At 32.2% G+C, this 25821-nt stretch overlaps 4 protein-coding genes and 1 long non-coding RNA gene across 19 annotated transcripts; 3 read left to right on the top strand and 2 right to left on the bottom strand.

Moving 5' to 3' along the window:
* Positions 1-276: 276 nt before the first annotated feature.
* On the bottom strand, positions 277-2881 carry LOC126922766 (uncharacterized). Its single transcript, XM_050735629.1, has 3 exons — positions 2845-2881; positions 602-1587; positions 277-510 (listed from the first exon to the last, which is right to left on the bottom strand). Exons 1-3 carry the CDS (start codon positions 2879-2881, stop codon positions 277-279), a joined length of 1257 nt encoding a protein of 418 aa, XP_050591586.1.
* On the top strand, positions 2319-8152 carry LOC126922479 (structural maintenance of chromosomes protein 5). 4 transcript variants are annotated; one of them, XM_050735051.1, is made up of 15 exons: positions 2319-2651; positions 3090-3167; positions 3250-3577; positions 3642-3980; positions 4105-4233; positions 4311-4518; positions 4604-4735; positions 4813-5337; positions 5413-5542; positions 5612-5858; positions 5968-6375; positions 6451-6678; positions 6751-6930; positions 6991-7086; positions 7165-8152. In XM_050735051.1, exons 2-15 carry the CDS (start codon positions 3109-3111, stop codon positions 7312-7314), a joined length of 3159 nt encoding a protein of 1052 aa, XP_050591008.1. In that variant the 5' UTR covers positions 2319-2651; positions 3090-3108; the 3' UTR covers positions 7315-8152. The 4 variants fall into 4 exon arrangements, 3 of the variants coding, with proteins under 3 accessions (XP_050591008.1, XP_050591007.1, XP_050591005.1); XR_007712794.1 differs by lacking the exon at positions 2319-2651 and having other exon boundaries at positions 2781-3167; positions 7165-7421; positions 7511-8152; XM_050735050.1 differs by lacking the exon at positions 2319-2651 and adding an exon at positions 2781-2941.
* Positions 8153-9791: 1639 nt separating this feature from the next.
* On the top strand, positions 9792-22400 carry LOC126922482 (abhydrolase domain-containing protein 2). Its single transcript, XM_050735054.1, has 7 exons — positions 9792-10569; positions 15972-16144; positions 17021-17188; positions 17679-17865; positions 17955-18153; positions 18236-18386; positions 18463-22400. The coding sequence occupies exons 1-7, from the start codon at positions 10415-10417 to the stop codon at positions 18630-18632; spliced, it is 1203 nt and encodes a 400-aa protein (XP_050591011.1). The 5' UTR covers positions 9792-10414; the 3' UTR covers positions 18633-22400.
* Positions 10744-22773, bottom strand: LOC126922483 (uncharacterized). 12 transcript variants are annotated; one of them, XR_007712806.1, is made up of 6 exons: positions 15602-15976; positions 14809-15532; positions 14593-14753; positions 14100-14205; positions 12564-14021; positions 10744-12066 (listed from the first exon to the last, which is right to left on the bottom strand). It is a non-coding gene; the product is annotated as an uncharacterized LOC126922483 (long non-coding RNA). The 12 variants fall into 12 exon arrangements; XR_007712801.1 differs by having other exon boundaries at positions 12564-12935; positions 13023-14753; XR_007712798.1 differs by having other exon boundaries at positions 12564-13671; positions 13822-14753.
* On the top strand, positions 22728-25400 carry LOC126922480 (adenosine deaminase 2-like). Its single transcript, XM_050735052.1, has 4 exons — positions 22728-23083; positions 23432-24023; positions 24227-24550; positions 24976-25400. The coding sequence occupies exons 1-4, from the start codon at positions 22876-22878 to the stop codon at positions 25361-25363; spliced, it is 1512 nt and encodes a 503-aa protein (XP_050591009.1). The 5' UTR covers positions 22728-22875; the 3' UTR covers positions 25364-25400.
* The last annotated feature ends 421 nt before the right edge of the window (positions 25401-25821 follow it).

The raw sequence follows: 25821 nt of genomic DNA, 5'->3' as shown, positions 1-25821 counted from the left end.
AATGTAGGTAGACTACTATAACCCACAAAACAGACTATCGTTTTTAAGCCGAAAACACTATGTATAATGAAACTCATTTATCAAGGCGTGAAGACATGCAGTTCGATAATGAAACGTACGTGTAAATAAATAATTGGAAAGCTAAGTAACTATGAAGCGTCGTGCTATGAAGATCCTTTTAACGTGATTAAACATGCCACTTTATTGCGAGGAAAATAAATTTGTTATGAATTAATTTTATTAATTTTTTTAAGCAAATTATTTTTTAAATGTATTTCATCCATTAACCCAGAAGTTTTTCTTCAACAAGATTGGACGAATAAGAATTGTATTAATATTAACAAAAAAGTGGTAATGCCGCACGCCATCTGTAAAAAGTGTCGATAAAAACATTTCATCTCTTTTGATCCAATTTTCTATTACCTTTGCCAAAAGGGTTGCATCTATTACGAGCCCCTTCATCACGAACGCGTTACCCTTTTGTAGCACTTGCAACGAAAACAACTCCAACTAGAATCACGTACATTGATTATAATTTCAATATATTTCTTCTATATTTCCAACATAAATCATCGATAGTAAAGTAATCGTCTCATCTTACCTCCGTCGTCACTTGCTCGTCGAAAGTATGTACAAGAATTCGATGAAGGCTGGAGCCAATTTTTGCCATTTGGCTTCTGGTAGTTTCAACTATCGAAACTGTTATAATTATGTGTACGACGTAAAGAATTGTGAACATAAGAGCAAAAGAGAACGATCTCATCTTGCCTATTTCGTTGAACAAGATTAAATATTTGTACATATTGAATGTAATATCGATGAACATTAGTGTGACCATGGCTTCGATCTGCATGCTACACGTGTTATTCAGTCGTTGAACGACTTCGCTCGTCTCTAGATGTTGCTTTTTAAGAGCCCTCAGCTTCGTCAACAATATAGGATTCTTCTGCATGTGATAGACTCTTCTGAGTAGATGAGGTTCATCACTGACTAGAATTACCTTCACTTTCATTAAAGAATCATTTATATGTTTAAAACAGGCATTTAGCACATACACGTTGTTCGTGTACAAGTTAGTCAGTATGACAACACCGAAAGAAGTATACCAACAGATGTAACCATAAATATAATTTGTGTAGATGACTTGTGGGATGTGGCTCACTAGTGGCATCAGGAACAGAGTATCTTTTATCAGAATTCTTGTAGCCACTCCACAAAAAATTTCTGAAGACAGTATACGAGAAACGTTCGAGACGTGATTCATCACTGGGATCATTGACCTACTTTTAATATAATTCGTAATGAAAATCATGAGACCACAGCATAATATAAAATTTATATGCAATTTAGTTGTCACTGTCAACAAATTCTCTAAAACAACGTTTGCTTCGTACAGGCCGAAAGATGCGCAGGTCAAATAAATAATGATGGAGATTGTAGAGAAAATGGAGTATGATTTCGAGTATACGAGTTTCGATGATTCGAGTTTGTATGGTAAAAATCCCAAGAAACGATTGATGGAAGCAGTCGGGCTTATTAACGATATGTAACTACCGAAGTACGATGACCATGATTTACGCTTTTTAACTGATCGAATTTCGTTGATCGATTATACATTTTAAGAACTTGAACTAAAACAATGTGGTCTTCAGTAATTTTTTATGTAGATATTTCTTCAATTCTTCACGATGCAAGCGAAACTGTATTTTTTATACGAAAGTTACGTTTTCCTTTGAAGACGTGTTTTATACTATCCTAAAGGACAAATATCTCTTTCCGTAAGAAGTGTAAATGTTATCGTTTGTTGAATAATAATGAAATTTAATCAATTCTACTCGAATCTAATTCAATCATCTGAAGCAAAAGAATAATACAACCCACTAACGGACGGTGTTTCGTAATATAAAAAGCTCGCAGGAAATATGGTAGTAATAGCATTATCGTGATTAAAATTGATCGATGAAGCGAAATGAAAGTAATTCATGATGCACTATTTATCAATTTTATTTCTTACTTCGTATTTTTATCAGCTGCGAAATGTTTTTTATTGAAAATATTTTAGAAGATTTCAATATCTTCAATGAGGGACTTTATTAGAATATTTGGAATCGTTATTTTGGTTATTATCTGATTTTTATATTCGTTACAAACCTAGAATTAGTATTAACGATAAGTTGAGTCATAATAACATATGTATGTATGTTTCGTTTATGAAAAGTACTATGATAGTGGAAACATTCGCGTTAAAGTTACTCACTAGAATAAGTTTATCAATTCAAATTATATCTTTTGACGTCATTACTTTGTGCGTAGTTTATGTGTCAGTTTCCTGTAGTTAATTTTATGACTAAATATAGTGGTCTGCTATTTGCATTATAGTTTGATAAAAAAATCATTTTCTATTGCTGTAAAGAACATACAGTTTAGAGTTGGAAGAAAGACGAGTTCAGACACGTTTAAATAAGTTTGTCATTTTTTATCGCTTATATATACGCTATAACCATTCTATTACAATTACACATAATTTAATTATTTTGTTATGAATATATAATCAACATAAATTAATAGTAAAGGAACTTCGCAAATTTTAATAAATAAGTCTGTAATTTCTTAACAAATTGTACGATATTAATAATATTGTATAGGGAACTGTAAGTACTAATCATACAAATATGTATTACTCGTATATAATTTTAAAAGGAAATTATATTATTATGCTTTATATTATTATTTTAAATAAATATGTTTGCATAATTTACATATATTTATGTAATTCGCATAATGTTTACGATAATTGTCTACTACATGTTTAAACTGGTTCAAACATAAACAACTACAAGTTACACCTTTGAATAGTTACATTTTTTGGAGCCAAATGCATTTGTCTTAAATAGGTTATGTTTACTTGCCACTGAAACCTCTCGTGCAACTTGAAGTATAAGTAAATAATTAGTAGAATTCTATGAATTAATTTTAATGAGATATAGTAATTGCTATTTCTTATGTTCTGATAAGAACATAAGAAACATCATATAATAATTGCTTGAATAGTAATTTCTCAATAATGAATTCATGTAACTTATTTAAAGGTTTGTACAAAGAAACATTATGAATAATAACGATATTGATAAAGGAATAATTACTTATATTTATTTAGAAAATTTCGTGTGAGTATTAATTAAACATTCTTCTTTAATTTTTATAAAGAAATAATAGCTTAAATATGTATAAAATTTTCTTTTATTACAGGACTTATGATAAAGTTTGTGTAAAACCTGGTAGAAACTTAAATGTTATTATTGGCCCTAATGGCACTGGTAAATCGACAATTGTTTGTGCGATTGTGCTTGGATTGGGAGGTAAACCTACCACCATTGGTCGAGCCACTCATGTCGCAGATTATATAAAAAGAGGATGTGAAGAAGCAAAGATTGAAATTCATCTGAAAAATGGAAAAAATAACGATATTGTTATTCGAAGAATATTTAACAAAGGCGGGAAATCTTTCTGGTTCCTTGATAATAGACAAACAGGTATTAAAGAAATACAGGAACTAACAGCAAGTCTTAACATACAGGTATGTGTATATAAAAAAATATTCATTTGAATAAAAATTACTTTCACTTCTTTTTAATTTTCAGGTAGATAATCTTTGTCAATTTCTCCCACAAGATAAAGTACAAGATTTTTCAAAGATGAATGCACAAGAATTGTTAGAAAATACAGAAAGGTCTGTTTGTAGTCCCATTATAGTCGAACGTCACAAAAACTTGATACAATATAGGATAGACCATAAGGATTTAGAGAAACAAATTGAAAGTAAAAAAAAGTCGCTAGAATCGAAAACTCAGATTTATGATAATTTAAAAGAAAGTGTCAGTAGTATAAAAGAAAAGAAATTAATAAAGGAGAAAATTTTACATTTGAAACAGAAGAAAGCATGGATACTATATGAACAAAAACGTAAAGAACTAGTTAAGGTAGGAATACAAAATTATAAAAGTAATGGTTATATGATCATTACATCATTATTTGGTTCCATATTTTTATGACTCAATCATTACTTCATATATGTAATTAGTTTATAATTGCTAATATTTGCAGTTAAAAGACATGAAGAATGCTGCACAAGCTAAAGTGGCACATTTAGAAGCGGAAATAAAGCCTGTTAATGACGCAATAACAGAGATGAAGTCAGAAATTCAATCGCTTCAAACTTGTCTTTCAGACCATGTAAGATCGCATAGTTAGAATAACAAACATATAAATATAAAATATAAATATATTCTATGTTTTTTTTATAATTGTAGAAAAATAAAGTCAAGATCAAAGATATGAAACTGAAGAAAATGATAGACAATATTGTAGACTACGAAAATGATGTTAAAGATTGCGAAAATTCATGCAAGCAAAGAATTCAAATAGAAGAGGCCCGAGATCACGACATTGATATTGCACAGAAACAAAAAAAAAAACTTGATAACGATTTATTACTAATGTTGAAAGATATTGGATCTGGTTTGTTCTATTCTAATTATGATATATTTTGGGATAATATATTTTAAGACAATATAAAACTTTCAGAATATGTTATATTTTACAGAAGAAATTTTAGTGAAACAGCGTCAAGAAATAATATCCGACATAGAAAAGAAAAGGAATATCATTAATATGTTAATAAGCCAAGCTTCAGAATCAAAACAAAAAGAAGACCAGCTAAACCTTGAAATTGCATGTAAATTTTATTCAAATTATTTTATTTTATTAAAATTACTTTTGTTGCTTTTAAATATAATAAAATACAATTTTCAGCTCAAGAAGCAGAACTACAAGCTCTTAATATCGGAGCAAAACGATTACAATTGTTAAGGGAGAGAAGTGTTGATACATATAAAGCAGTGCAGTGGCTAAGGGAAAATCGTAACAAATTTTCAAATATGATACATGAACCTATATTACTTAATATAAACGTGAAGGAAGCTTCCTACGCGAAGTATTTGGAAAATATCATTCCATTTCGGGACATGATAGCATTTGTTTGTGAAGATAAACAAGATATGAACATGTTGTTGCATTACTTAAGAGACGAGCAGAATTTACAAGTAAACGTTGTACATTCCGATCCTGCGAAAGATGTTTCTATGAATCCAATTGTTCCATTGCAACACATTAAACAATTTGGCTTTACTCATTACTTAGTATCGCTGATTGAAGCTCCGAGCACCATTATGAAATATTTGGTGTCTATGTATAATTTAAACAATATACCCATTGGAAACAATCAAGTTGATGATAACATCGATCGTATACCTAACAATATACGTTGTTACTTTAGTCGTAAGTAAACTGATATACGTTAGTATATTGCAATGAATAGGATTGAGATCATTATTTCTTAATTTTATTTCTTAGAAAATAATGTATATATGGTAAATAGATCTAAGTACACTGGAGAAAAGTCTATCGGAATGCAACCAGTATCGGGTACAGGAATGTTATCTATTGTGTTAGATAGATCAAGAATGCTAAACATTGAAGAAAAGTTTGTTGATATTTTTATTTGATAATGTTATAATATTTTGAATAAGTCATAATTGAAATATTCTTCCAGATTGAAAATATTACGAGAGAAGAAAAACAAGGAAAGTAATAAACTTAAACAGCTTGATGAACAAGTGCATGAACAAAATAAAGAGTTAGACAAAATAAAAGCTACCAGAAACAAATATCAGCAAGATCTTCAACAAATACAAACTCTGAAATCTAAAATATATATAGTGGAGAAAAAAGTTGTAGATTTACAAAATGGGCGAACCACTGTTGAAGAAATAAAAAAATCTTCTACTAAAGAAATAAAGGTTCTATTAAAGATTAAATTTTTGTATTATTAATTAAATTTAATTAATTTTTTGTATTATTAAAAAAACAATATATATATATATATGTATGTATTTATAAATTCCACAGAAAATTATGGAGAAGCAAATAAAAATATATAAGGCATACAATACTGAATTAGTAGAGTCTGTTAAATGCATTATGGACAGTGAGACAACCGACTATGTATTAACATTGCGTAATCGATCTTTGAGAGTGAAAATAAACAATTCTCAAGATTTAAGAGAGCGACTCAAGGAAGCAGAAGATAAAGTGAAGCAATTAGGCCAGGAATTACAACCTCTGAAGTATGAAGTACAAAGAATATTTAATCAAGCATTGCAAACTACCAATGGTATCAGTGCCTCGGACAGTGCGTTTGCACCCATAAAAAAGATATTCAATAAATTGCCGCCAACCATAGAGGAAATTAATAATGAATTGAATATCGCGCAAGCAAAAATGTTTTGTATGGGAAATAATATAGACGGAGAAAATGTGAGTTTCAAAAGATTACAGTTAAATATGAGTTTGACAAATAAAAAATGAATTGATTATTCACTTTAATTTCAGATATTACAAGAATATGAGCAAGTAGAACAAAATATAAACCAATTAAAAGATTTGATTCAGAGCAAAACACAAGAATTACAAAAAACTACACAAAATATAGAATTGTTACGAAAAGAATGGTTAACGCCTTTATCACAAACCATTGAAAAAATTAATTCTAATTTCAGTATGTATTTCTCAGCAATGGATTGTGCTGGTGAGGTTGTATTGGCACAACCAGAGAATCGTGTAAGTTACCATTAAATAAAATAGATGATATACTTATTATCTGAGAACTTAGAAAGATCTCAATGCTTACAGATGGAATTTGATCAGTATGGTCTCAAGATTAGGGTAAAATTCAGAAATACCGACCAATTACAAGAATTAACAAGATATCATCAAAGTGGTGGAGAAAGAGCAGTAACTACTGCTATTTATATGATTGCACTTCAGGAATTGTCAAGAGTACCATTTCGCTGTGTTGATGAAATTAATCAGGTATTCTTATTGAATTTTACATAATTAGCGTTTTATTCTAACATTTCTGTTTCATCACAGGGCATGGATGCTGTAAATGAAAGAAGAGTATTTAATTTGCTTGTGAAAATGACTGGACGAGCAAATAGTTCTCAGTATTTTTTACTCACACCAAAGGTAGTGTATATTAATCATTCTCTATACAATTATACAAATAATTGATCTAATAATGATATTAAATTTATTTTTATCTAGTTACTACCGGATTTACAATATTCAGAGACAGTGATGGTCCATTGTGTGTTCAATGGCGCGTTCATGATCAATCATACAGAATTTGATACTGAAAAGTACTGTGAGTTCATTGTTGGGGCAATAGAAAGAGAATGTACGGATGACGACTGACGATTAAAATGTTTTGTTATGTCTAAATACTACATATACTATAATGTTTACGTCGAAAATGTAGTTACACAGAGTATTATAGGTATATTTTTCCGAATATTTGAACCGTGAGTGAATTCTATGAAAAAAAAAAATATATATATATATATATTTTTTTTTATTGATACTTTATCATACAAGTATCTGGCCATTTTAGATGATTATTATTCACTTCCTCCCCTTCTTCTTCTTCTTCTTCTTCTTTTGTGCTTCAGGCCAAGGGAATCCTCTACACTTCAATACATCCATAATATTATGGCAAGTATAATAAGCATTTTCCATGACCTCTTCATTAAAGATATCCATAGTAAATTTTGCTCTTCCTCCGCTCTTTCTTGATCTTTTTGTTCCCTTATTTTTACCACCATTGTTGTTCTTGCTGTGCTTGCCGTTTCTACCCTTCTTTTCATTCTTGCCATTATTTTTGGTCATTTTCTTTTTACTCTTTCCTCGCATCTTATCCTTCAGTTGGATGAATTAATACAAGTAATTTCGTAAAAGATGATTCAAATTACAATATAAAATTCTATATCATTTCTAAGCATCTTAATGACGAGAAACATCGCCGAGTTGTTATATCATCCTATATGTAAATCGTTACTAGATACGCGGTTATTTCAATAGTGGTTGCTATGACACAGACACATATACACACATCGATAATTTCAACTCTTTTACGACGATGTATTTCAAATATCTGAGAATTATGACGTAAAAAAGCACGTGCGATCGTTTATCAGTTATATCGCATAATATTTCCGTTGGAAGCAAATTAAAATTTAAAGTATTGGTTTTTCAATGAATTTTTCAATTATGGAAGTGTCATGCACTCATTTTAAATTACCTCAAGTATCACTTGATAGTACCTGTTAATCATCAATCTTCGTTCATTTTTGCAAAAACATTTGATATATCATATATAAAAGATACACTTATGGACAGTTAAACAAATTGAAGTAACAAATTATTCACGTTTTATTATGTTTTGTAAACTGATTGAAATAAGATAACTTTCATAGGCTAAAATATTTTCCAAGATGTGAATGATTTAGATGACATAAAAAAAAAATCAGCAAATATAATATATTTTGCAAAAATTAAATGTTATAATATAGTATATCTCAATCTGTTGTGGCTCTCAGGGTAAGATACATGCATAAAACTTGCGTGGCAGTCACTGCGTTAATAATTATTAAAAATATTTTAAGATACGAAGCTGCGAAACTAACCACTCCGCACAACGCGATTTTTAAAACTGTGCAACAATCGCATTTTGTGACATCGACCCGTAAAATAGAAATCGTTTCCGCATCGACTAGTTATCGAAGTATCGATCCAGCTAATAGACCGAACAACCTTGACCTTAACCTTAACTGTGGCCTAAGAATTCCTATAGTGAATAATATAACGTAATAATATAAAATAATATAATATAATATAGTGAATAATATAATATTATTATCAAATAATATAACGGGTCAGTGACACGATATTTCGCGATTACCTTCGTGAATCGTTCGCAGTCTCGAAAAAGATCCGACCGTGCTCCGAAAACGCGAATAGAATCATTTTGCCGTAAGGGGACAATGTACGGACGTCCTTATCAAAGCATAGTCGCTTTCCATTATTCATGTGTGAGAAATATAAAAATCTAATTATATAGTAATTGTGAGGACATTCATTTATTTGTTCGTTACAGTAAAATATTTTAAAGTGAAAACTATAAGATAAGGTAAATATCATCAGATTTAGAATGATGGAATTAGATACACACACTCAATTAATAAAAATAATAAAACAAAATTGCTTCTTTCAAAGAGAAAAATCGTACTATGAAATTTTTTCACTTACATATAGTAATTTTAATTTCAACATAACATAATTCAGTAAATTATACTCGTAACAATTTTTGTTGGCATTGAATTATACAGTTGAAGTGGTAAATGATGGAAGTGAAGATTCTCAATGTAAATAAAAAATATTGGTTTAAAGTTGATATATAGTGACTACAAAAAGTATTCGCACATACCCTTATTTTCCAATCAAACGATAAATTATCAGGTTCCGTATTTCATTTTCATAGTATCAAATTTTTAAAATCCTATAAAAGTACTACTAAATGGTACAAAATTTAATATACTTAAACCTAACTAATTAGTATGTAAATACTATATTACAAATATAGTGATATGCAAATACTTTTTTTTTGATACTGTGTATGATTTTAGCTGTTCCTAACAATAGCCCTAGGTATTAAATTTACTTATTCTAGCACTTACAACAATTTACGTTCTTTTCCATGAAGAAATATATTTTTTACTCTCTGGATACTTGACATCATTTTCTGTTTAAACTCTTCAGTTATAGCCAACATTAAAATTTATGGGTAAATATTACATGCAAAAAATCAAACCCAATTTCTAACTTGTACCTGTACATTTAACAATATATTTAAAAAATTATTACGCGTAACTTTTTGAGAGGAGAAAAGAAAGAGAGGAAAGTAGTGCCACAACGCTAGTGGGATTCTAAATAACGGCGAATGCGAACTAGCACCACGAATCAGCTGCGATTCGCGGCATTCGAAACACAACTCTCTGACCGTATACGTATGTACATATATATAAGCAGAACCATCTGAAAATTTAACTTGTGTTTTGGAATCGTCTATCTAGCTGAGTCTGATTTTTGGTTCTGTTTCCCATAATCCGAATCGAGCTTTCGATCGACGCGGACAGATGGAGGTTCCGTGAACTTAACTATGTGTACATATGTATATTGATAGGCACGCGCAAATCGACCGTCAAGTGCCGGTAAAACAAACGCGGAATACAGTCGCATACAGTCCTCGCGACGAGTATTACGTATTTTGTGCATCGCCGACTCAGTGACCGAAGGTCCTTCGTAGTCCTTCAGCATACATACATATACATATATCATTGCACAAGGGAGCAACCAATCAACTTAAACATTCCTTTTCGTACGTCAATATCCATTCGGTATTGGCGTGGAACGTAAAAAGGAAGAAATCGAATTTTTGTGGCATAAGCAACGGAGAAACATGTCCACGGCGCTGTTAGCCGTGTTCGCCGTGATCCTGTGTATCCTGTTCAGGATATTAAACGTAAACAGTGCACCGCAGAAGCCATTGATCGTCTGTCAAGATCAGTCATTCCTAACGACGATCCTTAAAATCGCTCCTGTCATCACAGAACCGTAAGTTTTTCGACGATCTTTCTTTTTTTATTTCATCTATTATTTCACTACTAGCAAAACTCCAGGTTCTGAATCTTGCTGCATAATGTTCATGGGAGAAAGTGAGGTTAGGTTAGCTCGATACGCCGGATATTTTTTTTGCGTACATACAAATAAGTAACCACACGTGACAAATTTTATACAATGGACCCTTTGTTTTTTAATCAGATTTATATTTGATAAATTCTCGATAACGAAATGTCTCGAATACGATTTATCAATCGATAAGCCCGAAAATTCGCGAAACTTACCAGGCACGATTGAATGGTAAGTTTTATTTTAATCGTTTAGCACGGGCCTGAACTAGTTTTCACTAATAGACAATGACCCTCTCAATTTACTTAATTACATCACTTAATACGCGTTATAGAAAACTTAATGTCAACCCCGTTGTACCATTCCTCTGATATCTATATTTTATATATTTTGTAATCTATATAATATAGATAGTAAATCAGTACGTGTCTCTCGTACAGTTTGTCATTCATTATTTTATTAGAAAACTGCAAATATTTATGTATTTTTTCTATCTAACTTCCATTTTGTAAATTAAATTTACAAAAATACGAATGTGCAAAAATATCCATAATCTAGTTATTAATAATAAACACCTGTATAAATAAGTTTTAGTAACCTTATATTGTTAAATACACCTCCTGAACATAAAATGTGTCCTCATTCACAAAAATGGAAATACAAGAAAAAAAAGTTTAGTAATTTACTTCAATTTCTTTGTGCAAATCTGTATTAGCTTTAACCAGTTCCTTCGAAGTAATGTGCATTTTAAAAGTAATCTTCCGCGATAAAATAATTGCTTATACATCGTATACATTTGTGCACATTTGTGTATTTGTCGTATAAATTACTGTAACATTTATCCAGAGAAGTATTTCACCTTGTTAGACATCTACAAATCAAAATACATGTAAAATTAAAATTTCATCTTGAATAAATCTCATTGAAATTTTGGACAAAATTGTCGTGAGAAGAGGTAAAGTAGATAAATCGAATCGAGATGATATAATTTGGAAAAGGATGCAAATAATGTAATCGTTAGCATTGTTCTATCATTTTTAGTATTGCATAATGTCTTGTTCTGCTCTTGGCTATGACCTCACTGGATAAATGGCTTAAGTATGTTTGCATCACATTTATCAGAATATTGCAACGAACGCTACACATTGTTGTTGAGAGCTTATCTGAAATTAAAGCAAGTCGTACTCAAAGCGTCGTTTTATTAATACAAATGTCTGTGGAAATACACAGACAAAGAGTGGAATAATCCAACGACCGTATCTGTAAAGAAAATAATTTAAATTACGGTTCATATCGAAATTTTCAAGGAACCGATAATTCATCGATCATGTTCTGGATTAAAATAAAAAAGGCGTATGCAAGTTGAACTGGTCACTTGTATATCCAAACATGAGCTCGCTGGAAAAATGTAGCTGTTCTTTTCTGAAAAAAAAAAAAAAAAAAGAAAAAATGATCCACCGAAACGGACGTATCAGACCAAGTTGAACGTTCAACGAGTTATCATTGCATGAGATTTATGCATAACTTTCTACGTATTTTACCGTAAATCGATTTTATACATTAAAGAAATCTTGAAAATATTTATATCAAGACGCTTTTTAAATGTCAATATTTCTGAAAGAAGATTACGTGTAATAAACAGGAGATAATTACAACAGGGGAAGATCTCTTAAATAGTTCAGTTCAAGAAACTGAAAAAAAGAGCGATTCCTCTGTTCTATTTTATTGTTAGTAGAATCGTATTGTTATATACGTTAGGAGACTTATTTCTTATGTTCTATGAAAGACTTAAACCGCAGATTGTAGCGTGCAAGAGAAAACGTAATTTTTCATTTAATCGCGACCTCATTAATTCCAAGAAGAAAAAAATTTCATATATTTACATATGTATTTTTAGAACTTCGTGATATGACACTCACCAAAGATTGCATTGGTTTCATATTTTTCTGCGGATGCAAATGCTTTCCGTGATATCTTCGATTCCAGAAAAGCCGACGTTGACTAATAATCAGCTATTTAACCGACGCATTTCCATAGAGAGACTTCCTTCACTTTATCGGGTGATCGCGTTTCTTAACAATTTCGTTGTGTTCACTTTTACTTTTGTAGAACGAAATCCCTTTTCGTAATGGAATGCATTTACATACTATGGAATCATCTTCAATGGCAGAGTTTCACATCATGCCGATCGAAAGTCGTTCCAGTGATCGAACTCTGGTTGAACGAGTTAATTTCCGAAAGATAGACAGGAAATTGATAATTACCTCGATCCTCTCAGCGCCTTCCCTTTCCTGCAAACCGAATCGTGTACATACTGAATTCTCAATTACTATTGCACAATTTGTTTCTGGTTATGTGGATTTAACGACTATTGTTACACTCCAATTTCAATAAAATCCTTGTACGTATAAGTTATAGATATTGTAGATAATCGTCAACTTTCTGCGTTGGATATTTAAACTTCTGCACTCGGTGAAGCTATTTCCTTTGATTAAAAAATTGTGACATATTCTTTGTCTTATCTCTTTCTTGTAATTTTTTAGATGAACCTCCTTCGATGAAAAATGATGGCGTAACATCAGGAAGAAATTTTAGTTGGTAGAAAAGGATGTTCGCTTTTCGACAATCTTAAATCGAACAGAAATTTTCCAAAACGATAAGATGTCATTTTCGTGATACGTTTTCCCGCGAATAAACAGTCGTCTACATTTATCGCCCGATTTTGATATGTAACAACCTGTCGCACGAATCGTTATCGCAACACATTAAAAAATGAAAAGCGAACTTAATACCCGCCTTTGATCGATTATACGCTGGCCGTGACTGCAAGCAGCAGCAAACGTTGTAAAACGTACGGAACTTCTTTACATACGAGTACGAGGAGAAGATTGATAGTGAGAAACGTATAATTCCTTCCATTAACGACCGTCCAACTTCTAATTAAAAATTTAACGACCTGTCTTATTAATTATATTCGTGTGAATCGTAAAAGCCCTCTCTGTCACCGTGATTGTTTGCGACCACTTGCTAAAAAGAATTCTTATAGTAAAGAAAAATATATCTCAAGAGCAATCTCGTTAAATCGTAAATACATAATTCTATTTATTTAATCGCAGGAAACTTGAAACACTTCACGAATGCATATTCATAATTTAAAAGGGACAAGGAGAATTTCACCTTTTTCTTCGATCAATCTGTGCGCGACAGCGAAATTTTACTCTGTTGCGTGACATTCTGAATTTCATTTGCCTCAACACGCAACAGAAAGTCGCGATACTTTAATCGTAGAATGATTTTTGCTCGTTGTATCTTTGATTTGTCAACGATGATTATCTTTATGAGTAATGCTACTTTCCAGCACCATTATTATTGTGCTTCTAATTAAACGATAGGAAATTTTAAACTGCACTAACTCGTAAAGAAAGAAGAAAAATACTTGGTCTTGACGTACTTACTGTTGGTCGAAGAGATACGACGAGATTGTAAATTAATACGTTACATGGTGACACACGTTGATCTAGTCGCACGTATATGTACGTAGTTAGTCGCTGGAATCTCGATCTGCAGAAGTCATTTATATGATTGGCATATGAGATTTCTTTGTAATATATATGCATCACATGAAAAGTAGAAAATCGTGTATTTCTAGAATCCCAATTTACCAAGCTGTATACTGTAAACAATTTTTTCAAGTATATTGCAAAGAAAGTAAGAATCCTGAATTTAATGATATAATTCTAAAAAATATCCTGCACTCAGTATATTCCTTTATATGTCACCGATGGCTATTTCGGTTGTTGAATCATACAAGCAAACTTTGATTTCATCATAAGCATTATACATATCTCTTCCACCGACGGTACAACACATACTTATGACGTGTTGATATTGAAGAATGCTTCGCACGTATCTTATTAGCGAAGAAGTAATTAAAAAGGAATGTCGAACCTGTAAAATTTTCCTTACGTTCGCAGCAATTGGGCGTTCGCAAAGAACGTGGCCTTTATTTTTCCTCAAAAGGATTGTACATTACCCGCTGAAGTAAGTAGAAATCGGTGTAAAATTTTACATCTGATCTACTTTGGTTCGTAAGGTCGTAAATAATTCCTCTGAAACAGTCATTGTCCTCGTTTGAATAGCGTCATTGTACAGTTTATTTAATACCTGGGTGATAAACGTAGGCATTCTTGAATCAGGCTACGATACCCGTAAGGAAACCTTTCCACAGGAAAATAATAACCGCGATCTTCTTTGTCGTGCCGTTAACAGGCCAGGTTATATTTTCCACGAGTACTGACTGCTTGATGCCAGTAATTTTTACGGCTTCGTATATGCTCCACTGATCCACTAGCGATTCTTTCTTTGTACGTTGCAATGAAGAAGTTTAATGTTTCGCTGTCACGTTTAACTTCGCTTTTACTCCCGGTAAAAATTGCGTAGAATTGCTACGAAAGAAGAGAAACATACTTTCACGTGCGTTGAATGGTTGTTTCCTGGCCTGGTAGAATTGAAGAATGAATTAAACACGAGTCTGCGTGCACATAGTATACCATAAATCCAGATCAACGAGTCGAAAAAGAAATTAAGTTGCACGGGTTAGTAAGTCAGAGATGTACAAAGTGTGGAAGAAATTTTACGGTTGGTTATTAGCCGCATATACTTATCCCTAAAATAGTTTATGGCTGCTTTCGAATTACCACCGTGACCTGTTTTCCATCTTTTACTACAGTGATTAGTAGTTTTCTCAGTTTTACTTTTGCTTATGATTTTTCACGTTTCAAAAACTACTTGAATTCTTAAGACATAAAAGCTGCTTAAGTTTCTTGATACCGCAGAGAAGTAGTGGTTTATGATTAGACTGCCCATGCATGCAACAATTTTCCTCAAACTGAATACGAAATAGATTAAATAGAGATCTACCAAGTATTACAACTCTGCGTGTTTTGCTTTTACTTACTACGTGATTTCTAAATATTCCCTGTTTCCTCATGATACTACGAACTATAAACTGGTAAACAGTAAATTTAGAAGAAATAAACTATATGTAAACATCGGATAATATCATTACACAATAACAAGGGAAACGAAGTGCTCTATGTAGGTTTGTAACTTCATCGGAAGTAGCTTTGAGATGTAAATCGTTTATCAACTCGCTACTTATGAACTTCGATTATATTTATTACGAGCGCCTTTGAGATGTAAATCGTATCGCGAAATTGAAAATGCATCTTGTGTAAGATTTGTTTGCTTGGAAACTAGGTGAAGTCGCCGTTCGTGATATGTTTCAATGATAAAAATATTACATCACGCTCGTTTATGTATTTCAGGTACAATCCAACAAGGCTATGGGGTTTCAGTGGCCATGTACAGACCATCGTTCACAGTATTATTGGTCGCGTCCGTTGCCCTTGGCCGATTGGAGAACGAGTGTACATAGGACTTCCGGATGAGACCACTCTCACTTACGATCTTTATCAACCACTAACTAACGACTACGAAGGTCGGTTTCACTGAAAATCTTGAATCACAAAAAGATACTATGAAAGATTCATATTGAAGTTCTATTGGTTGCAACTGAAAGAAACTGTATAATTTGCTAGTTCTCTTCGCTTATCTTATTTTGAATATGGATGTATGCATCCGTAGAGTGATGTAATAGAACAGTAGAATACAGTGCGGTTATTTGTATTGATGATTGAGTTTTAACTAGCGTAACTTCGACTTTGACTTTCTTTGATCATTTAACTCTCGCACTTGCAGCTTAAAATTCAATAAAGATTAAAGATTGAAAGCGCTATGTCTAAAACAAAGGATAGCCTACGAATCAATACAGTCCCCTATAGGAATGCAAATCATTTTGACTCTATCGTACAAATTGAAGATTAAAGAAACCTTGACCAGATAGCTTGCTGTAACACGGTGTAGATTAAATAGTTTTCGCGATTTTGAAGCGTGTTATAATTGATAAACTTGCGATATAATTAAAGTTAACGTTTCTTGATAAAAAGATAAGGAAGCTTAATAAAACTAATAAAGTTTAATGGTCGAGTGAAGCAATCTATACGTATATCTCTACGATATACATATATCTATCCAAGCATAGATAGATGATATTTTACATCATGGTATTCTTTGAATATAATTACAATGAATAACGTCAATATTTAGCATACATATTAAGCTTATGAAGAGGTATCTGTTGGTATAACAATATCGACATGTTAATGAGTCATTAAAATATTTGAAGAGTCTTTGGCTTGCATCCAAAGGAAGGAAAATATTAATTTGTTTTAGAAATAAGAATGAACCTCTATATTCTGCATGTATTCTGTATTCACCAATTTGATATAATATTTTATATTTTATTTTACTACAGATGATGTAACAATTGCCATCTGTCCTGGGATTTGTAATAGTTCCGAAAGTGTTTATATCAGAACTTTCGTACATTTTGCACAGTGCCATGGGTACCGATGTGCAGTACTTAATCATGTTGGTGTCCTTTCTAGTGTCAAGATCACTGCACCGCGAATTTTTACGTACGGTACGTATATATACGCAAAGCATATTATTATGGAAATACTAGTACGTTTATACTATTACCAAGCTAAATTAACGACTTTACGCTCTAATCATTATTTACGTGCATTTCGACCTTGCAATATTTTTTATGTCGACTTTTATTTATCTGTGTTCAATTTTATTATTTTTTCTATTTATTGTTATCTTTATCACTGAAGAAAGTATCACGTATCATTGTTAATTATGAATTGTATTGTTTTATTGATCTGTTGATCGATGAAAATATTACAGAAGAAGAGAACGATGCAGAGGATTTTTTTTCTATCTTCCGAAGAAGTTGTCTGGTATAACTTCCAGTAATTTTTAGAAGAACGCTATTTTTATGTGGTTGTCTTGAATGATATATATTAATAGAGCCTACTTTGTGAGAGTCTGAAGGATCTCAAGAGGTTTAATCGAGATGGTGTTAATTGAATTCCTGATTGACATTTGGCTCGATCTGCATATTACAGGTCACACCGATGATTATCATACGATGCTACAAAGTTTGATGGAGAAGCATCCGAATACAAAAATAATTTGCATTGGCTTTAGCTTGGGCGGTAATCTTGTGACCAAGTACTTAGGAGAACGAAAATCGAATAAGTTATCCAATATAATTGGTGGCATATCTATTTGCCAAGGGTATAATGCTATCGAGTAAGTAGATATCATTTTTTCATAAATAAATTTTTTACGAAAAGTGATTTACTCATAGACTTCTTGCTTTTTGTTCAATTTATGTATAGCGGTACAAAGTTCCTACTTAACTGGCAGAATTTTCGACGTTTCTACCTGTATATAATGACAGAATCTGTGAAGAATATTATACTTAAACATAAAAATATCTTGTTATCTGAGGAAGTTAAACAAAAGTATAATCTAAACGAATGGGATATCATCTCTGCTGCAACTTTACCGGAACTTGATGAAGCATACACTAGAAAAGTAAAATATTTCTTAACATAAATATTATTAAATATCATTTTATGTTTCAGTTATATTAATTTGTACATTAATTATTGTACAGCTCCACAACTTTAGATCCGTGAAAGAAATGTACAAGTGGAGTAGCTCTTTATTCTATTTAGATAACATTACGACACCTATGGTATTCATCAACGCATTAGATGATCCCATTGTACCTGAGATGTTACTGGAACCTATCAAGGAACATGCCAGTGTGTACTAGCAATCATTATGCATTTATAACTCATTACAGTTTTATAAACAGTTTGTATCATTTTTCTGTTTCAGGAACTCGTCCAAACACGTTGTATGTGGAACTGGCTCACGGCGGACATTTGGGATTTTATGAAGGTGGTCTCCTATATCCAAACCCCATAACATGGCTAGACCGTACACTGGTCTCTCTCGTAGGGTCTCTCACATTAGCACAAGCGGATAAATTATTGAAAGCCTCTTAACGCAATTTAATTTCACTATCATCATTACTTTGTGAGTAACGCATTCTTAGCTGTGAAGCAGCAACAACTCGTATTTGTGATCTTATTTAAAGATTTTAAATTTGAACTTGATTCGAGCATCAAGAAATTACAACGCATACATGTTAAGCGTGAAATCAAGTGTACACAATTTCGAGATTCTTGGGATGCTGTTCATTGTAAGCGCGAATTTGAGCAAGCGAATTGAGTTTAAATTATATTTCTTAAGATCGTCTTGAAAAAGTATACATAGTTTCGATAACATGATTGGAGAAAATTGATAAGAAAGTTTCTACAATAGTAGCATAACGTTTCAACGTCAATTTATATTTTTTCGATACCTTGGCTATTGGACGCTTCATACTCAGGGATCTTTGATAAGTCAGCTTGATAAAAGGATGTCATTACAAAATTGTACACTGAAGACGGTTGGCTTTGGAGCCGCGTTAGAAATTAATAAAAGCTCGATTGACTGAAATTAGGGATTCGAATTAAATTTTTAAAAGTTGTAAAAAGAGAAAAGGAATGAATCAATTTATGTGTAGATTTTGGAAAACCAACAATTCTATCAAAGATACTGAGCACGACACTTCTAAAATATGCATAATAAAGAAAGCTTTGTTCCCTCAATAATGGAATCACTTGAATTAATAAACTACAGGATTTATTTGTGCGTTACACTATAAGTATATGGATCGTTTCATATGATATACACATCTGAGATAATTCTATTACTATATATAAATATTCGTTGTTTGTTTATAACAATAACAGATGTGCTACTTTGCATAAACATATCTAACGTATATTTTTTATACATTTATCCAACATCTTCGAAGCAACATGATGAATTGTTGGACCCAATTTATAAATCTATATTCTTCTTATGATAAAACATCGACAACTGTTACATATCCTAATAGGCAACCGGCTGAATAATCCTTAGGAAACATTATCTTTTCATTTTTTATAACACGATATTTTTGTTATACAGTTGAAAATTCTTTCTTAATTGGTATTTTAGATGCTGCAGCAATCTATAATCTTTCTCTATATCTACATGATGAGTGCCATGTACAATCTTCATGAAGTTTTATCCTAGCGACTAATAAAGATGCTCAAACATAAACCAGAATAATATTTCTTGAGTGATATATCTCGTGTTAGAGGAAATGTTCATTTTTAATGTTCGAGGTAGTAATTCATGTGATTCCATATACATTGGGCGAGTAAATTCGATATTTGAGCAAATATTACTACTTTCTATTTCACTGACTGATTGAGATATATCTTGCAAATGTTATAGAATAAATTCTTCAAAATTCTCAGTTAATGGTACAAAAAAATATTAGAGACATTCTTCTACATCATTAACAAAAATATAGAACATAAATAACTCAAATGAGATGTCCTATATATTACAGCCAAAAATATGATAATTGCATGGGACGGAGTAAATTCAGTGAATGCTTACGTGACGTAAGAATAATAAAAAAAATAAAATAAAATAAAAACAAGGGCTATCGAACTTTAACCTAAAAACATTATATTTACATATCTTCTTTCAATAATGTGGGGCAGATATTAACCCATTGGGGATAACGTCTGTGCACTGTACGGAGTATGGACTCCCGTTTTGTTCCCTGCAGCCAAAATCCGTACGGACCATAGCGCCATGCGGGCATTTTATACATCGCATCACTTTACGTATATTGCTGACACGGTATATTTTTATCCTAATTGTGATTTCGGATTTTGTCTAGAAAATTATGTCACACTGTACTAGATTAATAAGATGACAAATTAATTGAGGAACTTATATCATTAACTAATTTCGCAAACCAGATGTGTTTCAAAGATGCACAAAAACTTGATTCATTCTTAATTCATCTTAGAAATGTAAGTATATATTGCAAAATATCGATCGCGCATGAAAATAAATCGCGAATCTTGCGGTATCTTCGATGGGTTAATTTAGACATAATTTATGACAAAGACAACATAGTAAACACCGTTAGCATGAGACACATACATTAAAGAATATATTTTTTCTATAACTAATGTATATGTTCGTCATCTTTTTGTCAATTATTTATCTCATATGCATTTTCATATTAATGAAATTTATGAATTTATATATCATAAATTGCATTTAAAATAAAACGCAAAAGAATTTTGCGTTTTACCGAATATTAATACCTTTCTCCTATTTTTTGTTTTTCTGACAAAGTAACACAGTAGGAAGTTATGCTCTACAAGTATATGATTGATTATAATTAAACTATATTATTTTGCATAAAAAGATACTCAAGATAAAATTACTGACATTTTCGAATATAAAAATCTATAATCTTAATTTCAGTTCTTTATATTCGGGACAAAAAGATACAAAAGATGTTGGTCCAATTATAATATTCTTCACAAACTTAAACGTTAATAATATTAAGGTAAATCGTCGAAATATCGGTCTGGAACAATTGAATGTATTCTAACTTTCTATGAATATCGTTTGCGATCGTCTATGAGCATTTTCATGAAATAACACAAGACAATAATGTTACTGATGCACGTTCGTGCAGTGAAGAATCTAGCTGTAGAATTACTTATATATGACGATCACGACTTTAAGTTATTTATTTCTAGAACTTCGGCGTGGGTGCAATTATAGTTGTTAGATATTTAATAATCATCGTTTTGTTATTATCGATATATTTTGCAATCATAATAATATATTTAACCTTGTATATATTGGTACTAATAAAACTACGAAGGTTTATACCACATTGGTATACGACATGCATGTGTCGTAGTTTTTCAGCTATTTATAATATACGATCTATCGAGCAAATGGAAGCAAATAAATTATTGTAAATAACCACAAAATTTATTACCATACGCGCACATTGATTTCGCAAAATTTTGGCAATTCTTTTTAATAACGTCCCATTTGCAATACAACAATCGTTCCATAGCAAATTGACTTAACAACTCTTTATAAATAAGGGTAAATAATGAATATGAAACTATTACGTATATTTTAGAATGTGATTGACAGCTGAGTATTTATGTAAACACGAGGTGCTTATAACAGAGAGTGCCTTAAGTTATGTTCTGTTATTGTGATTCTTTGATCACCTAAACGAGGATTCCTCATAATAAAAATTCATAATAATTTTTAGTGGATCCTATAAAAAAACTATTTTTCGTTTATATGTGCTCTGTGTAACTCGTTGATATATTAGTAAGATAACGAGAGAGGGAATCTTCAACGAAGCTAAATGATTTTGCGAGGTTGCTGCGAACAGTTTTTACTTTCGCTTGGCGAATTAAGCATTTACAATCTGTCGATTGCAGTTTGTAACGAAATAAGTTGTCTGCACTGAAAATAAATCGTTTCCACGGATAGGTATATGCTTAATAATTTGTGTGGCAAATCCTCGTGTTAGCATTTTATGTGTAACTTTGAAACTGTTGGATTGTGAGAAATTGAGTTTATCATTTGTATAGTATTAGCTATACATGGTGCAATAATTAATGTATTTCTTAAACATGTACTTACATATATTGCACATGTATATTGAACAATATTTTGCATACAAGAATACTTTTCTACGTGATGTTTATAACGAAATGAATAATTATCTATTTCGAAGTCATCGCCCTGCGTGTAATTTAATTCAAGGATACACACGATATAGTGTTATCGAATGATTATTAAAAGAGCAATAAACATACTTTTTGCTTCATTAATTACAGTGAAACAGTATGTAAACAAATTCCTCGCCCCGTCCAAAAGAAATATCCAATTTTTGGACTAATCGATAAATTATATCGTAAAATTTATCACAAGAAGGAAAAAAAAGTTTCAAGTCTCTCGATTATCTCAACGCTTTGAATTATAATTGAGCCCCAAATATTCCTATGTTACAAATTTAAGCTTATGCGACGTTAATTTAAAAAAAAGAAAAAGCAAACAGAGTCATTTCATACCGAAATCTAAAATGGGAAAACAAGTCCGAGGCGCTGTGATTGGAACGTTGATAGTTGAACAAACATCAACCTTGTATATTCAATGCTTCTGTGGAAGTTACTACCGATGGTAGGAACCGTCGTGATAGAAAAGATCAGCCAGTAGAGTGCAAACAGTCGAGGCGAGCGGATCGCTGGTTCTAGCTTTCCTGTGCAACTGACCAGGGCAGCATTCGCCGGATATAGATCAACGATCATGAAGGAATTCATTTTTCCATTCATAGTATTGCTTGCCTACGCGGCCGTGAATGTCGCCTTTCCACGTATTAATTACACAATCCTACGGAACGAGATACTGAAGTACGAAGAACGACTGATGATAGGCGCCAATTTGACTCTAAACGACGATGAAAAGGCCGCTAATAAAATCCTAATGAAAGCAAAGAAAGAAGAATTGAATGCTGGTTTGTTTGCTGTTTAAAACGTTCATAATGTCTCGAAACATTTTATGCTTCGATTGATAGATTATGCGACGAGATAAAAACCTCAATTCTATTCAGCTTTGCGCGTTTAATTTGTAAATAAACAACATGATATCGGTAATCATTGGAATCTTATTATTCAACGATTTTACGAATCGATGAACTGTTTGTCTCTCCTGGACAATGAAAATCGTCTGCTGATCCATTTTTCTTTGTTTTCATTCTTATTTTCATTGTCTTCGGGGGGAAAGTCGCGCGAATCGAAATGGTCTTTTATCGCCTCATTTTTTTTTGTCTCCATTGTTTTATAGATCTACTAAATTCTCGCAGGTTTCAAGGATCCTAGTCAATATGCCCCTGCACGGAACTTCCTCGAAGCTAAGAAGGACATCGAGAGATCGAAGGTCTTCCAACTGCTTCGTCGCATGCCCAAAGGAGCGGTACTCCATGCACACGACACTTCTCTCGTTAACATCAATTACTTGTATCATAACATCACATTCCGCGATAATTTGTACGTCTGCATCGTCAAAGGAGCCGTTAGGTTGCACTTCTTCCGAGTACCTGACAAATCATGCGACTGGCAGCTCCTAAAGAAGGTACGCGAAGACCCTAAACAAGGCCCCCAGGTGAACGATATGATCAGGAGCAGTATGACGATGGAGTGTGACAATCCTGCGCTTGCCTATCCAAACGTTAACAAGGCGTGGCAGAAGTTTACGAACATATTCTCGTTCATCAACCCCTTACTAACGTACAAACCTGTTTACGAGGATCATTTCCTCAAAGGCTTAGAAGAGCTATACGAAGATAACATAATGTATCTTGAGCTTAGATCCACCTTGCCAAATTTGTACGATTTCGATGGCACGCAGTACCAACCAGAAGATTTAGTTGGTATCTATGAAAATCTTACTCAAAGGTACTTTATTTTTCTTTCTATTTGTAGAAAATGTAGCAGCGATCATACTATTGATATTCTTTATCATGTGTTTATTTTGATTAAATCGAGAGATCAAGATTATCTGGGAAATATTTAAAAAAAAGCAAACGTTTTGATAAAACTTAAGTAAACAGAGAATGAAGTCGTGACTAATTACCAATAAATAACTTTACTACCTGCAGATTCAAGAAGGAACATCCGGACTTCGTAGGAGCCAAATTGATCTACGCCCCAGCGCGATCTGCTGATCATAAAACAGCAGAATATTATATAAAAACTTTGAAAAGATTAAAAATGCTGTATCCTAATTTTGTGGCTGGATTTGATCTGGTCGGACAGGAAGATTTGGGACACACGCTTGAGTATTTCGTAGATTTATTGAAAACCGTTGAAGAGCATAATATTACTTTCTTCTTTCATGCAGGTGAAACGAATTGGTTGGGAGCTTCTACCGACGAAAACCTCGTCGATGCTATTTTACTAAATACCAAACGTATTGGTCACGGGTAAGAAAAGTTTATATTGAGCGAAATTTTATAATTGCTGTTAATGAATAACTATATATTAACAAAGCAATTAGACATCCTAGTATCTAAAGATATACACTATGATCTTTTCATGTAATAAATTGTTTCGTATTGATTAGGATATCTCTAAAGATTAAACAAATATCGATGAAATCTCAATAAGAACTATTTATTTCGAGATATATTTGAGGAATTTGAAAGTCCTTTCCCTATTGAAGAACCCCAATCTAGTAATAGATACGCACAGTATCTTACCTATTTTTCATCGCTTATCTTATCATTTTATCCAAATTCTAGAGAAAAGCGAAAGATTACAAATATAAAAGAGAAAATTTTCAAACATTGACGATCTATAGCATAACTTTCAGAAATTCTTATTTCTATTTTGTATAATTTTTATCTAGATACGCGCTGACCTCTCATCCCTTCCTCCTGGAACTCGTCAGAAAAATGAATATCGCTATCGAAGTAAGTCCGATCTCCAATCAAGTTCTGAAACTTGTCGATGACCTCCGAAATCACGCTGCTAGACCGATGTTCTCTGAAGGATATCCAGTGGTGATATCCAACGATGATCCTGGATTATGGGGTGTAAAGGGTCTCAGCTACGACTTTTACGAAGGCTTTATGGCACTCATGTCGATGCACGCTGATCTCAGAAGTCTCAAACAATTGGCATGGAACTCGCTTGTCTATAGTACTCTTCATGACTCTGAGATGCAGAAAGCGTTACATATTTGGGAAAGAAAATGGCAGATATTCATCAAGGACATAGTATCTGAAAATTATTAAAACCACAAATGAATAAACGAAGAATGACAAGGATTTGTCGCAACTCGCAACAACTCGCTTGTCTATAGTACTCTTCATGACTCTGAGATGCAGAAAGCGTTACATATTTGGGAAAGAAAATGGCAGATATTCATCAAGGACATAGTATCTGAAAATTATTAAAACCACAAATGAATAAACGAAGAATGACAAGGATTTGATTAACTATTTATAAATAATTAAATAAAAAATTCCACTAGTTTTTTTCAATAAAATTTGTAAGAAATAGATAATCCTTCTTGTTACTGAAATACAATTTAAACGATTCTGTGATTGATTAACGGTTCGCAATTATTATCACGCGTACAATAGTACGTTTGTTAATCCGTGTTTCACGCATGACCGCCTCGAGCATTACTTAACGCCAACTGATGTTGAATTGTTGATAAAACCAGTTCCCTGCATAATATCTTTCATCC

This window comes from Bombus affinis, chromosome 12, assembly GCF_024516045.1.
Source record: "Bombus affinis isolate iyBomAffi1 chromosome 12, iyBomAffi1.2, whole genome shotgun sequence".
NCBI classification, from domain to species: Eukaryota; Metazoa; Arthropoda; class Insecta; order Hymenoptera; family Apidae; genus Bombus; species Bombus affinis.
This window is presented reverse-complemented; position numbering and strand designations above follow the sequence as displayed.

Excerpts from the sequence above, each read along its gene's own strand:
- LOC126922482 (XM_050735054.1), top strand. The coding sequence starts at position 10,415 with ATGTCCACGGCGCTGTTAGCCGTGTTCGCCGTGATCCTGTGTATCCTG. Across the intron at positions 16,145-17,020 it reads ACTAACTAACGACTACGAAG|ATGATGTAACAATTGCCATC; the intron begins GTCGGTTTCACT and ends ATTTTACTACAG. Across the intron at positions 18,387-18,462 it reads ACCTATCAAGGAACATGCCA|GAACTCGTCCAAACACGTTG; the intron begins GTGTGTACTAGC and ends TTTCTGTTTCAG.
- LOC126922480 (XM_050735052.1), top strand. The coding sequence starts at position 22,876 with ATGAAGGAATTCATTTTTCCATTCATAGTATTGCTTGCCTACGCGGCC. Across the intron at positions 23,084-23,431 it reads GAAAGAAGAATTGAATGCTG|GTTTCAAGGATCCTAGTCAA; the intron begins GTTTGTTTGCTG and ends AAATTCTCGCAG. Across the intron at positions 24,551-24,975 it reads ACCAAACGTATTGGTCACGG|ATACGCGCTGACCTCTCATC; the intron begins GTAAGAAAAGTT and ends ATTTTTATCTAG.
- LOC126922766 (XM_050735629.1), bottom strand. The coding sequence starts at position 2,881 with ATGCATTTGGCTCCAAAAAATGTAACTATTCAAAGGT. Across the intron at positions 1,588-2,844 it reads AAATGTAACTATTCAAAGGT|TTAAAAAGCGTAAATCATGG; the intron begins GTAACTTGTAGT and ends AAATTCGATCAG. Across the intron at positions 511-601 it reads ACGAGCAAGTGACGACGGAG|TTGGAGTTGTTTTCGTTGCA; the intron begins GTAAGATGAGAC and ends ACGTGATTCTAG.
- LOC126922479 (XM_050735051.1), top strand. The coding sequence starts at position 3,109 with ATGAATAATAACGATATTGATAAAGGAATAATTACTTATATTTATTTA. Across the intron at positions 6,931-6,990 it reads GTGTTGATGAAATTAATCAG|GGCATGGATGCTGTAAATGA; the intron begins GTATTCTTATTG and ends GTTTCATCACAG. Across the intron at positions 7,087-7,164 it reads ATTTTTTACTCACACCAAAG|TTACTACCGGATTTACAATA; the intron begins GTAGTGTATATT and ends ATTTTTATCTAG.